The following is a 15,500-nucleotide window of genomic DNA, read 5'->3' as shown; positions in this document are numbered from 1 at the left end:
ATGATTTTCTTTATGAAAATAAAACTACGACATCAGTTTATGTGATTTTTGGAATATGACATTACCGTTGTTCCGTGACGTGTAACGTACACCATAAAGATTTTTCTGTATATTTTAAAATTAGGTTGAATTCTAAATAAGAACCGAACAATCTCTTGAGGGCAGAGTAAAACCAGTGTGTGTGCGCGCGCGCGTGTGTAAAATAAAATAATAAAATAAAATAGTTAAAGAGTCGAAGGCGAAGGGGAAACGAAAAATTACGGAAACCTGTTTCCAAGGGAGATAATTCATGGCGTCGTCGCTTCATTTATCCGTGTTTCAATTACGCATGCGCCGTAACCAACATGGAACGGAAATGTCAACAATAAATATTTTTTTTATTTTCAAAATCTTTGTAAAATCGACGATAAACTTGGAAAAATATGAGACCGATATGTGCCTGGGAGTCATTCACGGAAAATAGGTAATCCATTTTAGCGATTAGTGTTTGCTTATTATAAAAAAAGTTTGCTATTATAAAAAGACAAAAAAACTTTTGAACTTTGATAATGTTTTACTCTGTTTATCCAAACTTTGATTTTTAGGGAGCAAAAAAGTTCAAATTTAAATAATTTATCTTAAAAAAAAATTGTAACAAATTTCGATTTAAAAAAAAATTAATTTAAACAAATTCATATTTACTACGCTTTTTATTTGTAAATATAGTTAATGCACGAAAACAAAGTATGTTAATATAAAATTTGAAAACCTAATTTTCTTTTTCTCTGTAAAACTTTTATTCAGTTCAATTGTATTATAGAGACCGTTAGAATATCTCGCGTATTTAGCACAAAATTCCGGATTATAAAATGTCCCAATAATCTTAAATTATCCATGAAATTGATTTTCAACTATTTCGTTGCATCCACTGTGCATGCACCGTTTCCGTCTGTTTTTATTTCTTTTTGTTTTTCGTATTCCCACAAGACTTAGGGTTAGTGTTAGGGTTAAGGAAGGACACGCGATTTTTGTTTTCATTCAACGATTTCTTATCCCCACTGTTCGCAGCAACATGTGGCCACTGGCCTGCTTCTAATAGAATTGTAAACCTTCTGATAGATCCTCTTTATCGTGCCAGCTAAAATCAACCCTAACCCTCAGACATCATTAGGCGGACCTGAACGAGAATCACCCTCTCCCCAAGAACAGTTTTCGGGATAAACACCCCCAACCTTTCCATGTTAAGAACGGCTTTTGGAATAAACACCCCCAATCTCTTCATGTTAATGCTTTCGTTTTTTTTTTTTTTTTGCAATTTTTTTTTCAGTGGATTATTATTGATTGGACACTAATATATGGGGGGGGGTGAAAAATTGTAAAACTCCCTTGCTAATTCATTTATATATCATCCATTCTTCTGGGCCGAGACGTCTTGCTTTGTTCTTGTTTTGCATAGCCAATAGAACCTCCAGGGATCTCCAAATTGTTTTGTAAAATCAACAATGTTTTATGCACTGACATGTCATCATTTTGTATCTAGCTTATAATTGTGCATACTTTTTACAGATGCCACTAGTCACTTTAATTGTGTTTTTTTGCTATTGTTTATGCTAATTTTATTAGAGACACTGTACATTTTTTTTGAAAATAGGTGCTAAAATCAAGTTGACCTCCCCCCACCAGAAATACACATCTTTTAACAATTAAAATAATTCGAAGTTGTAGTTCAATTTGCTATTTAATAATTGTCAATAATCATTTTTTATATTATATGAAAATATTTTTAAAAAATTGGAAAACCTTACCTCCAAATTTGTTTAAAACTTCATATCGCAGAATATTGGAATTTTATTCTATTTAAATCTTTTAAAAATTAATTTTTTTTTTTTTTATTTAGAATTCTGTTTTTTTGTTTTAATTTAACTAATTATAGTCTATATTATTAAAAAAAAAACATTGATTATTTTTTTAATATAATATTGATTTTATGTCCATTTTTTTATTTACAACTTCAAGATAAGGGAAATAATAATTGGTTTATATATATATATATATATATATATATATATATATATATATATATATATACTATTTTTTAATTATTTAAACTCTTCAACTTCATAAAGTGCTGCAATTTTTATGGACCTAAATTTATTTTGTTGAGTTTTCATAACATTACACATGGGGGGAGGCTAGAACATCTACAAAAACAAATATTTCCTCTCACATATTTAACAAAAACTGCTTTTAACATATAAATTTATTTTAAATTGAATAGGTATAGAAAATTTCATGAAAATCTAACCATTAATTGATTTTTTCTAGATTTTTTAAACAGGTATGTTTATGACTTCAAAATGATCACTACATAGGAACGTTGTTTTAAAGTGCCAATAATGTAAACATGATTTCGGTCTTGTATTTTCATTATTTTTGCATGCTGTAAAAATTAAAAAAAAAACAAAACACTACTGATTTATTTGAAGCTTTTTCTTTTTAAATGGTACAAAAGTTATGATGATAATATTAAATTACAGTTAAATCGTGTTACATACAAAAGAGGTTGAATCTGTATCTCACATTGGAGGTACCTTAAAACTTCCTACAATGGACAGCATTTTTATGCCCATTACTAACCGCAATCAAGAGTTTCTCTCAAATTAACCAATGAATAGGAAATATTTAGAATTATCTGTTTTGCAGAGAGTGATCCGCACGTAAATAATAACGTTATTATTTAAAAAAAAAAACATTCTTAACATGGGGAGGGTGCTTTGTACCTATTCTATACTTCAACCTTACAATTGAATAAAAAAACATATCATAAAACTTTGATTAAACTTGGAAATACGATTTAAAAAATAGCGCGGATCACTCTCTGCACTAGCACCCTGTTATGAATAAAAACTGGTATTGTTACGTCTGTTTTTTTTTTCTTTTGCATTTAAACAAGGTTAGAAGATTTTAAAATATTTTTTGTTTTATACTTTGTATTATTTGTCATTTTTTTTATCAGTGGTTAATTAAATTAAATTAAAACAAAACATTTTTCTTATTTCGAGGGTTACATAGATTGCATTTTTTTTTTAGCATCGTAACTGCTTAATTTTTTTCTTTTAATACCACAATAAGTCATAAATAATCATTTTTAAAACATAAAAGCGTTTATTACGGTGAAAAAAAAATTCTACTTTATTATTTTTAAAACTGAATTATTTTCAGTTTGTTTTCCTTGCAACAGACCGTAAAATAAAATCTTTCTAGATTGAGGCAGCATTAAAGAAATTCACTAAAACTGGTATATAGTCATCAAAAAGTGCTCAATATCCGGAGAATAGCTCCTTATCTTTGTATCCCTTCTACTGAAATATCTGTTGGGGAGGTTTTCTCGTACTTCTACTTTTTTGGGGCGATTACATTTTCATGTTTTTTATCCGTTTTTAAATAGGATTACCATATCTTGTATTTTAAAAATTATTGTGGGGGTATTGCTATTGCTCATGATGAAGTTGACATATAATAATGAAAAAGTGCTCAATGTCCTTAGTATAGCAGGTTTGTCCAAATGGAACTTCATGCGGACCCGGGCAACGTGGGTATCCCTGCTAGTCTATTATATAAAGGGCAAGCGTTTGTGTGTGTTCATATGTCTGCTAAAAATTTTTGTCATCTGCATCGTACAGGCACGAACGCGATATCATTAGAGTGATCTCTTGGACAAAAGATATTGAAAAATGAGAAAAAATTGTCAGTTATTTTGTGTAGAAATGTCGTTTTGTTTGAAGGTGCAGGGGTCAGATAAGAACTTTGCTTTCGACGCAGTTTGCAAACCACAGTTGTGTAAACCATCATTATGTTCTTCCGTTTTAAAAAAGCTAAATCTGCGATGTTATCTGTGTCCTCCTGGGCCCATCTATAACACGTTAGCTTACTAACTTAAGCTAGCGAGTTCACATTAAGCACGGGTCAAATTTTATTTTCTTTTTTGCTTACAAAATTTTGATTTCGGTTTCACTTTTGGCTGATGCCATCCAAGACCCATTTTTTTTTCTTAATGACCGTACAACGCGTCACTCCCCAATGCTATTAAATAATAAAATAATTTTTTTGATACCTTTTTTAAAACATGAAAAAGTGTCGCTTTTAGTATAATGGTTAGTGTGCTCACTAATGAATCAGGGTGGGGGATCAAGGTTCAGTCCTTGATCAAGTCATATCAAAAACTCAAAAAATGGTACTTCATATCTCTTTGCTAAACATGCAGCAGTAGAAAGTGAGGATCAAGAGTAAGTGGAGTAATCCTGGGAAAAGTGTGTTGCCCTTCCTTACATCTCTGTGTAATAACCAATGAAAAGGGAGCATTTGTGTTACCCTCGACTATGGTTAATCATTTTATTTTTATTTATTCATTTATTTATTACGGACTACTTTAAGTTGTTGTTTCACAACGTTTCGGCCAACTATTCCTCTGGTCTTCATCAGGTGATTACCATGATGGGATAGGAACTCTGAATCTTCTACCTGCATCCTCGGCAATTACTACCTTCCATAGTTATCGTCTCACCACGTTTTTGGCCAACTAAGCCTTTAGCCGGCTTTGGGTAGGATTGAAACCGCTATCTTCAGACAATGCTCACCTGGAACTGTAGAGATTACTCATCTCAATAATGAATTCCAGTTGATTAAATAACATTTTATTTTTGTTTACTTTTTTCTAAAGATTTGGTTTCAGTTTCCTGGCCGACCTTATCACGATTAGCTGAGCAATGACAAAATTGATATGCAAGATGAATCGCTTTGAAAATGAGAAACAAATAAAGGACAAAACTGCACTATAACATATGGATGTTTCTTTTTGTCTATCCTAATAAACTAGAACACTGTCTTTCTTTCTTCTTTCCTCAGCATCTATGACGCTTGTTTCAAACCGGATGGCAGTCAGATTGTTGTTGCTTCTGGCAACCGAGTTCTTGTGTATAGTACCTTAGATGGTTCCCTCATTCAGCCACTCAAAGGTCATAAAGATACAGTATACTGTGTGTGTTACGCCAAAGACGGTCGGAGATTTGCATCTGGATCTGCGGATAAATGTGTTATCATTTGGACTCACAAATTGGAAGGGATTTTAAAATATGAGTAAGTATTGTTTTCCGTTTTAAATTTCTACACCTTTTAATGAATGTACAGTTGTTGAAATACTTTACACAGATGCTTGTGAGAAAAACTAATAAAATCATTGCACTCTGATTTTACCACCTGTATATGCTTAGGTTTCAACGTTATAAGTTCTATCAGTTTCTAATTCTATTTTTGCACGTAGTTGGAGTGAAGAAACTGATGCATTTTTACAAAATAAAGAAAACTAAGCAATTATTATATACTAATCTTTTTAGCCTGTTAAAAACGAGCAAAAGTTATAGCTGTTGACTTAGAATGAGTGCTTTATGTCAAATTGATGGTTAAGTATGGTTAAATTTTAGTTCATTTTTGCACCTATATATCAATATGATAGCGTGTGTGTTATTTTCTGTGTCATGCTTACATCCGCATTGTTTAATTGTTATGTACTTCCATTTCTTGTCATAAATAATTTTACCAAAAAATTTTCATAAGTTTTGATTTTGGTTTTGATTATAGCTGATGGCACTTAAGTCATCTATTTTTTTTTATAAATAATTTTATCAAGAATTCTTCATAAGTTTTAGTTTCAGTTTCGATTATGGCTGAAGGAACTCCAGTTATATATATATATATATATATATATATATATATATATATATATATACGTATATTTTTTTCATAAGATTTTATTTTGATTTCGATTCACACTAATACACTCAAGTCATATGGATATATTTTTTTTATTTTTGAAATCGCAATTTTATGATATATAAAAATCAATCGAACATTAATTCTATAATAATATATACAAAATCTGCAAGAATAAAAATATCATATTTAAGCGTACTTTATGACCGGGCTACACCGGGCATCACTTCTTACTTAGATAAATACTTTTGCAGTTTTAACAAAACAGCTACAATAATATCAGAGCGTCACCATTTACACTGAATATCTGCAGAATGCCAACATCAATATATTACATATGAATCTGTCCCTCTGTAAAATTTCCACAGGTCCTGTTAGTTAAATACTAATCCCTATTAATCTTTAACTGTGCATTGAATGGATACCATAATACTTAGTTTGCTGCACCTTATCATAACAAAAATTCATATAAAATTTCAGCCAGATTGGTTCATTCCATTTTGAGAAAAATGGAATGAAGTGACAAATAGACTAAGACTTTTTAGCTCATTAAAAATGGGCAAAAGTTATAGGCTGTTGATTAAGAATCAGTTCTTTATGTGAAATTGATGGTCAGATATGATTAAATCGATTTTATAGACGTGCATCAGTTCTGACACTTCAACAACCTACAGAAAATCCTTGTGTATGTAAGCAAAAGCTGAGTACCACATCCAATACATGGGTTAACAGTAAAAAAAAAACATCTGTTGTACAAATCCTTCACTCCAACAAGTTGCATAATGAAACAAAAAGTAATAGAATCAACAAATTTAGTACTTAAGCATATACATAATAGCATATATATAGCATATACGCAATAGTATATACATAATAGCATATACGTAATAGTATATATACAATAGCATATACATTATGGCTGTGTGAGGCTTGATATTTCTCATTTATCCTTTATATACATGTGTGTGTTTATGCATTTTGTGTGTGTGTGTGTGTGTGTGTGTGTATGCGTGAAAATAGAGCATCATATTATCATGATCGATAGTAACTGATGTTTGGAAATTGATTCCAATGTTGATGCGTCTAACCACACTGATGAGTCATTGAAATGATGAAGCAATTATACTATGAATATATATATATTTCTCTATATCTGTAGTTATTTCGACATTGTTTCCAGTCATCCTGGATTTTCCTTGCCACTGGACTCAAACAATGCCGATTCAGGAGAGGTGATGAAGTTCAGGATGGGTGTGGTTGGAGATTACGCAAACCTTGCCTCACAATTACATGCACAGCTGCCCCTACAAGGGGTATCCTTTGTCTTTTGAGACTGAACGGAGGCATCAATCTATAGTTGTTATGTGTATATATATTTATATATTTACTAAAATATACAACATAATCACATTGACACACTGGTTTCCATTAAATCATGAAGTTAAGTAACATTGAGTCGGTTCACTACTAAATGGCTGTATGGTGCTGTATGTACCGTGAGGTAAAATACCAGGTTGAGAAACTGGTGCGGTCTATCCTTCTCTCGAGGGTAGATGGGACTCTCTTAAACCATGGTAGGCACCCCATCTAGTGATGGCGTCATGATACCCTGATAGCCCTGGCGAAGCATCAAGTATTCAGCTACTGACAAGATTTGAATTACACTCCAAATTCCTGCAGTGAGTTCAATCTTGGCCACAGCCATGCTGGATGGATGGACTACTAAATAATTGATCATTTGAGAATACCAGGTGCTGTATGTGCTCTTTTCTTATCTTGGCATTGTTTCTAATCATAGTGAACTTCTTCTAGCCATTGGGATCCAGCAGTGCCGACTTAGTAGAGGTGTGGGTGGAGATTTACAACCATTGCTTCACAATTACATATACAGGAGGTATCCATTGTCTCTCAAGAGTAGATGGACTGGATAAAGCAAGGGGAGCTAGGGCAGTAGTCTTTGATATATCTAAAGCCTTTGACAAGGTCTGGCATGAAGGTCTTCTCATGAAAATTTAATCATACAGTATTTCTGGATGAATATTTAATATAATCAGATCCTTCCTAAACTAGAGAAAAATCCAGGTTGTCTTCGGTGGTCATAAATCTAAACAATATTAATGTGCGTGTACATCAGAGGTCAATCGTTTGACCTTTATTATTTCTGATATCTATAAACAACCTCCCTGACAAAATTGTCTCCAAGGTGAGTTCACCACGCTTTATAATAGACACAAGTAAAAAATGAATATACACATATCCAAGACAATGACCTTAGAAAATGACCTTCAGTCTATAGTGGAGTCAGGCCGTACATGGTTGGTAACATTCATGCTGTTAAGACTAAGCTACTTTCTTTTAACAATTACAAGAAACAATCTCAACCAAGAATTACCAGCTTAATATGCAGAGGTAACATGAATAACATTGGAATAAATACATTAAAGGCATTGCCAAAGCTGCTGCAAAGAAGGTGGCCCTCTTTACCGTACTAGAAAACTACTCCCACATGAGAGTATCCTATACAAAACCACCATTCGTTGATGCATGGAGTATTGTTGCTACATCTGAGCTGATGCATCTACTACTAGTTTCTCTCTCTTAGACAAGGTACAAAAAAAGAGTCTAAAACCTAATAGGTCTTGCACTATCAACCAAACTTCAACCTCTATCCCATCACCACAATGTTGCATCCTTGTGCCTGTTTTGAAAGTATTTTAATGGAATGTGCTCTGATGAACTCATAACATTTGTACTCCATTGACGTACATACCCTCAATTAACCTGTTGAGCAGCAAATTCCCACCCCTTCACTGTTCAGTTCTTTAGATTCTGGAAAGCCTTCTACTCTGATAGTTTCTTCCCTCGGACTAGTAGACTTTGGAATTCCCTCCTTGTTTCCTGCTTACTTAACTGTACTAACCTGTAAAAGTTTAAAGGTAATGTGAACGGACATTTTGCTGCTCAACTCCCTGCAGCCCCCTGTTAGATATGATCCCAAATAGTAGCCCTTTACATTCAAGTGGCAATATACCATGTTTAGGGGTGAATAAGAGTAAAAAAAAAAAACTTACCCAAACACCATCAGTTTGAAGGAACTTGATCTTCATGATGCACAGACGTTATGACGACTCTAGTCTAGCTACCAGTTGTTTTACATATTGCAAAATTTGTCCTGAAGAAAATCCTATCTCAACTGTTTGACCACATTCAGAAGTTTATTCATTTTTATAAGTTGGTTCTCTTGAGCCTTGATGGTGAGCAGTTGGCCTTTGCGACTTTTGTATGAAGAGTAACAAAAATCCTTGTTCAGCAAGTTTTCATAGTTGTCGCTCTGACACTCATCTCTTTTGTGAAGGTCTGCCTTAACTGAATCATGCTACACCATGAATTAATGAGTTTTGTTCTTGTGGGTATAGTTGCTATGATCCTTTCCCTGCTAGCCACTGCTTCCGCATCTCTATCTTGTAATTTTCCAGCTCACATCTCACAGCCTTCAAGGTATTCAAAAGAGCCCTGAGCTGATTATGAAGAAAGTGCTGCTCCTCATATGAGAGTTCAAATTACCAAGTACTCCCTCCCAACAAATTGTCTTATGACAAAAGCCATGAAACTCCTCAACAAAATGAAATACTTAGTCAAGCTGGGAATTCCTGGGTTTTTCTCGGTTGCACAAAAACAACAGGTACCTAGTATACAGTCTGTACAAAGATCTCTGTATTATGAAGGCATTGTTCTCTGAAACTGATGGTCATTGGGTGTGTTTAAAGTAAATGCCTTGTCAAATTGCTACCAGGTGTCGATTATGGCCAAACATTTTGTTACAAGAATACAGATCTTACACATTTTACTAAAACATGTTCTTATTTTACATGTTACTAGTGTGGGTGCCCGGCGTTGCCTGAGTGTTTCTGGGTCTGTGTAGGAAAAAAAAAAAGTTTTGGTAGGCAGGAAGGCTTGAACCTGAACCATTGACGTGAAGGTGGAAAAGAAAATGTGAAAAAAACCTGACATCTTACCATTCAGCCACAACGGAACAGGAACTGAAAAGCAGTTTAATTTAATGATTAAAAAGTTAAGTGTGAGGTGCATAAATTTAATGAGGTCAAACATTACGTCATAGGGGAAACTTAACTTTTGCTGCAAGGCAGTTTCTGCATATTTGTTTGTTTCTCCCAAGATGTTGGGGAAAACGAGCTCCCCCATAAAAAGGGGAGTGTCCAACTGAATAGCAATTGTCTGATATGACGGGTTTCATCACATTGATCAAAGCTCATTGCTTTCTGAACGTCCCCGTCACGAGTGCCAGGGAGCTGCCTTTGCTACAGATTCAGTTTCACTTATATATGGAAAAGCCAAACAAACATGTGAAGAGTAAAAAATATTGCGAAAATAGCGTGTAAAAGTCGTCCAAATAAAAGATACACGCGACCTTATTTTGTAAATCGTAGATATTATAATCTAGGTAGTGTATAAAAAGTTCTAAGAATCAGTGACCCCCCTCCCCCAAAGCCTTTGCTGGACATACAAAAAATGTGCAAATGCTAACACATTTTGCCTTTTATAAATTAATTTCTTTTTGAATTTCTCTCAAATGTGATAGAATTTTTTGTTCATTTTTACCTACAATGTTTTTGTTAACAAATATTTTGAAAATTCTTTGTTCATTTTTACCTACAATTGCCAATAAATGTGTGTTTCTTCAAAATATATTAACGATCAGTTTTAATCATTTTGAAATTTGCTACTTTTTGTTTTTGTTAGCAAATATTTTGAAAATTCTTTGTAAAAAAATAAATACAATTGAATTCTTTGATTGTTGCAGTCATAATGATGCTATTCAGTGTTTGGCATATAATCCAGTCACTCAGCGACTGTTGAGTTGTGCTGTTACTGATTTTGGTAAGTACAGAAAATTATAAAGAGCAGTTTTTTGTGTGAATGTGAGTGTGTATGTCTATCTAAAAGTAGAAAACTACAAAACAAAGACTCACAAAGTTGCTATATTCTTAATTAGTGTTGCCCTGGATGAATAATTTTTAAAATTTAGAAAAAATTATTCATTCTCTGAGGATTAACTAGACTAGTTTTCATCAGAGACGAGGATCAGTTTTTCAGTATTATTATGTACTAGGATTGGAAAGAAAATTATATTGATTAATTCCACAAGGAATCTATTATATAAAAGAGAGTTGTATGTATGTATGTATGTATGTATGTATGTATGTATGTATGTATGTATGTATGTGAAACTAGAGGCTAGAGAGGAATGGGATGGACAAGAGAAAGAAGAGCTTGGGAAAAGAAAGATGTTGATAGAGGTAGTGGCATAGAAGTTTTAAGAGAAATAGGTTACACTTTTGCCCTGGGCTATACCCGGTAGCGCTGCTAGTCATATATATATATATATAATCATAAAAAAGTAAAAATAATTTTTTATTTACTATTTAATAAAAAAAAACTAAAGCAATTCTCTTCATATTACTATAAACTCCTCCAAATTTTCACCTGAACATAAAACATTATTTTTAATAAACTGTTCAATTTTTAGCTGTGGGTTCATTTGCTATGTAAATTTAACATTCATATTTATTGAGGACTTAAGCATTCCTCCTTATAAAAGTTATTTAATTTTTATTTATGCCGCCAAGGAAAAAAAAAAAAACGCATGACCATGCAAAGATTAATTTGATGAATAGATTGACGGTTGAATGATTATGAATATTATGAGAGGATCGAAAACCTCCACGTTTCACCTATTCAAAATGGCCGACTCAGAAAACAGCAATTCTTTCCCCTGTCACTCATAGAGGAGGATTAAAGGACAAAATAGGAGGGAAAGCTAAAGTTATGTGTCTGCTGAAAGTAAACCCTACATCCACTTTTTACTTTTCATCAATATGGATGACTATTCCATGGAGTTTACCCTTCCTTTAACAGATCTTTTTTATTTTTAGTGTTGTTGGGTATTATATACGGCACAATCACTTGACACACCGGTTCTTGCCAGATCACCGAAGTTAAGCAACAGCTGAGCCTGGCCAGTACCAGATGGGTGACCATTTGGGAAGGCAAGGTGCTGTATGTACCGCGAGGTAAAACACCAAATTGAGAAACTGTCGTAGTCTATCCTTCTCTCGAGGGTAGATGGAACTCTCTTAAGCCGTGATAGGCATCCCAGCTAGCGATGGCAGCATAATAAAAATTACCCTTGATAGCCCTGGCGAAGCATCAAGTATTCAGCTACTGACAAGATTTGAATTACACTACAAACTCGTGTATTGAGTTTAATCTCGGTTGCGGCTGTGCTGAATGGATGGATGGATAGATGGGTGTTAAAACCCACCTCATTGGACAAGCTAAGAACTGCCTGATAGAAGAGGGGAGGCAGTTTAGTTGCTGACAGTCAAACCAAGGAACAAGTATTAGTAGTCTACATGGTAGAAGTAGCAGGTTAGAAAGCGGCCAAGACTTGACATAAAATTATTGAATTTTCAATCAAATTTTCAGATTAGAAGCATTTTCTTTTAAAAAGAAAAATTTATCAGCTGATTATGTAACTAGAAATGGGACAATTTCAAAATTTTCCTCGATTCCAATAGTTAATCAAATAGGGCTTAAGGACCCCAGCAGACAGGAGAAACAATAGGAACAGCTTTCGATTGCATTATTAAAAATATATTTATTAAAAATTTTGTTTAAATAGTTTTATCAAAAAGTTTTATAAATAAAAAAAAAAAAAACATGCATGCTATATGCATCTTAATTTTAAATAAATTTTATGAAAAAATGAACAACTTTGTTATGTTTCTTTACAGAGTGCTGTGTGAAGGTCAAGGTCAAACCGATGTTGACCGAAAGCTGTTTCTCTTGTTTTTCCCATCTGCTGGAGTTCTTAAACCCTAATCGATCACCAATTTTGTTCTAATTTTTTGATTCTGATACAATTACCAATTCTGATTCTGTATCTTTTAAAACTTTTAAATATTTAGTTATAGCGCTCATTTTTTTTTCTTTTGGTTTTGGATTACTGTCAAAAACCCATGTAATATCTGCATATATTTTTGCAAAGGTAAAACATACGCTTGTGAAGAGGATAATCCAAAGATTTTAGTTTTACTTCTTTAAAATCTAAAAATATCATTTTATTATTAGTACCAACAATAGAAAATTCAGTTTTTAAACGAAAACTAAAATAAAAACAAAAGAATCATTTTTGACCTTGGAAAATAGGCACAAATTTTTCCAATTCCAATACCCCAAAAGTTCTAATTTTTCTGATTCCTGATTTTCATTAATCATCCTAACACCGAATGTAATACCTCTCCTCTCCTAACTTTTTTAAGAAAAAAAATCTCATCTGGAACAAGTTGATTTGCTTGATTCAGGTGTTGGCCTTAGTTTCTCAAATTATTTTTCAAAATCAATTAATCACAGAAAGGACCACATAAAGATTTCCAACATCTCCAGTGCAAGAGGACAAGACTTAAATGGTTAACAGTCCTCATTGGTATTTCTTGACAATAAATAGAAAGTGGCTGTTGATATCAATGCAAACCATCAACTCAGCATGCCATAAGTCATAATTACAGGAAGGTTCTTCTCATTATTGTTAACACTGATATATTGGTTTTGCAAGGAAGGTGCCCAATTCAATGTATCACTTGGTTCTGGTTTGATCTGTGTCTTTTATTCTCTGCATTTGCTCTTTCCTTGCTCTATTACATGGTTTTCATCTTTTACCAGAATTCTACTTGGGTCCAGGGAGGAGAAAGAAGAGAGGAAAGAAAGAGAAAAACATACCATAGTATCTGTTCATCTGCATACACCTTCCTCTTCTCTTAGTCATTGTGGCAAGGAACAGAATATACTATAGGGATTTCTACTGAGTGTAACAGTACACACATTCATACAGATAAATTTTAGATAGAACTTCGACATATGAAACTGAAATTGAGATTTAAAATTAGGGGATAAAAGATACCAAAGTTCAAAATTAGAAAATTTAAGAGGAAAAATTAAGATAAAACAAGATATAAACAAATATAACCTATCGGAAAAGATATACAGTAGAACCCTGGGATAATGTTACAGTATTTGCCCTGCCTTACAGTGTTATTTATAATGTTATTTGATTATATACATGTGTATTATATACTGTACTGTATTTTTGTTATTAACTTTTAATATGTACTGTATAAAATTTTGCTTAGGTCCCGCCATACAGCAATCTCATCTTACAATCCTAACCCTGAAAGGGATTAATGCCATATCCCGGGGTTCTACCGTATAATTTTTTTTTTTTTTATAAAAGAGATAGCACTAGAGAAATAAGCAAATGGGGTTGGTCCATTATATAACTAACTGGCCAGATATATATAAATACTTACACGTATTAAAATCACACTTTCTTTGTTGTTATTCACAATGTCTTGTACATATTAAAAGATTGTTGTGTTACATGAATACAATACATATATTCTGTATCTATGTTCACCATCTTTGATATTAGAAATTATTTCCAACATATTTTTCTTTTTTTCAGGTCTTTGGTCTCCTGAAGAGAAGCGGGTAGACAAGACGAAGGTCAATAGTCGTATTACCTGCTGCAGTTGGACAAATGACGGTCTTTACATGGCACTTGGCCTTTTCAATGGGATTGTCAGCATTCGAAATAAGGTCTGATTGTTTGCTTATTTTTATCAAGTATTGTGTGAATGGAAAAATATTCAAGAGTTATTGCCAAAGAAAGTTTCAAAAACTCAGTTTATTCTTCATATTATTTGGATTCTTTGGGCTACTTTCTCATCTTGAGTGTTATTTCCACAATGTTTCGGTCCGTGTGACCTACAACCCTTTTCAATTGTATTTTGTCAAACTTGGGAATTTTTCTGTCTAACTAGTGAATCTATCAAACTTAGGAACCTGCATGGAATTCGAACAGAACCCTTTAACTAGTTCATGGGCGTAGCATTCCCGAGTTGGACAGAAAGATTACAGAGTTTGAGAAGATACGCCTGAAGAGGGGCAGAGATTACACTGACTGAAATGTTGTGCAAATAAAACTCAAGATGAGAACGGTGATATGAATAATCAAGCCTCATCTGAAAAATTGTATGTTTGAGTGTTGACTGCACTGAGGATTGAACCTACAACCTCCAGAAGAATGTAACTTTATGATTGAATTTTACCAAGTACTTTATCCCCTACACCACATGTCCTTGCACATGTTGTGCAAACAACACTCAAGATGAGAATGGTAGTCTGAACAATCCTAATACTACGGATAATCAATTCTCATCTAAAAAATTCAGAAAAAAAAATTCAATTTATTAATCAGTTTAACTTTTAACTACTTTACTGATTCTGATTCTTTTAACTACTTTACTAATTCTGATTCTTTTAATTACTTTACTAATTCTGATTCTTTTAATTACTTTACTAATTCTGATTCTTTTAACTACTTTACTAATTCTGATTCTTTTAACTACTTTACTAATTCTGATTCTTTTAACTACTTTACTAATTCTGATTCTTTTAACTACTTTACTAATTCTGATTCTTTTAACTACTTTACTAATTCTGATTCTTTTAACTACTTTACTAATTCTGATTCTTTTAATTACTTTACTAATTCTGATTCTTTTAATTACTTTACTAATTCTGATTCTTTTAATTACTTTTTACTAATTCTGATTCTTTTAATTACTTTACTAATTCTGATTCTATTAACTACTTTACTAATTCTGATTCTT

General features: G+C 32.8%; 1 protein-coding gene across 1 annotated transcript in view; it reads left to right on the top strand.

The window, feature by feature from the left end:
- The first annotated feature begins 306 nt into the window (after window positions 1-306).
- Window positions 307-15,500, top strand: part of LOC145243910 (intraflagellar transport protein 122 homolog) — a 166,372-nt gene continuing 151,178 nt past the window's right edge. The window contains exons 1-4 of the mRNA XM_080107019.1: window positions 307-463; window positions 4,885-5,115; window positions 10,571-10,647; window positions 14,291-14,424. Of these exons, the coding sequence (XP_079963145.1) occupies window positions 423-463; window positions 4,885-5,115; window positions 10,571-10,647; window positions 14,291-14,424 (483 nt within the window). The 5' untranslated portion in view covers window positions 307-422. The remainder of the gene's footprint in view (window positions 464-4,884; window positions 5,116-10,570; window positions 10,648-14,290; window positions 14,425-15,500) is intronic.

The sequence above is a fragment of the Euprymna scolopes genome, chromosome 22, assembly GCF_053919585.1.
Source record: "Euprymna scolopes isolate OS-2025 chromosome 22, ASM5391958v1, whole genome shotgun sequence".
Classification (NCBI taxonomy): domain Eukaryota; kingdom Metazoa; phylum Mollusca; class Cephalopoda; order Sepiida; family Sepiolidae; genus Euprymna; species Euprymna scolopes.
Note: the sequence above shows the minus strand (reverse complement) of the source record. Positions and strands in the feature narration are given on the sequence as shown.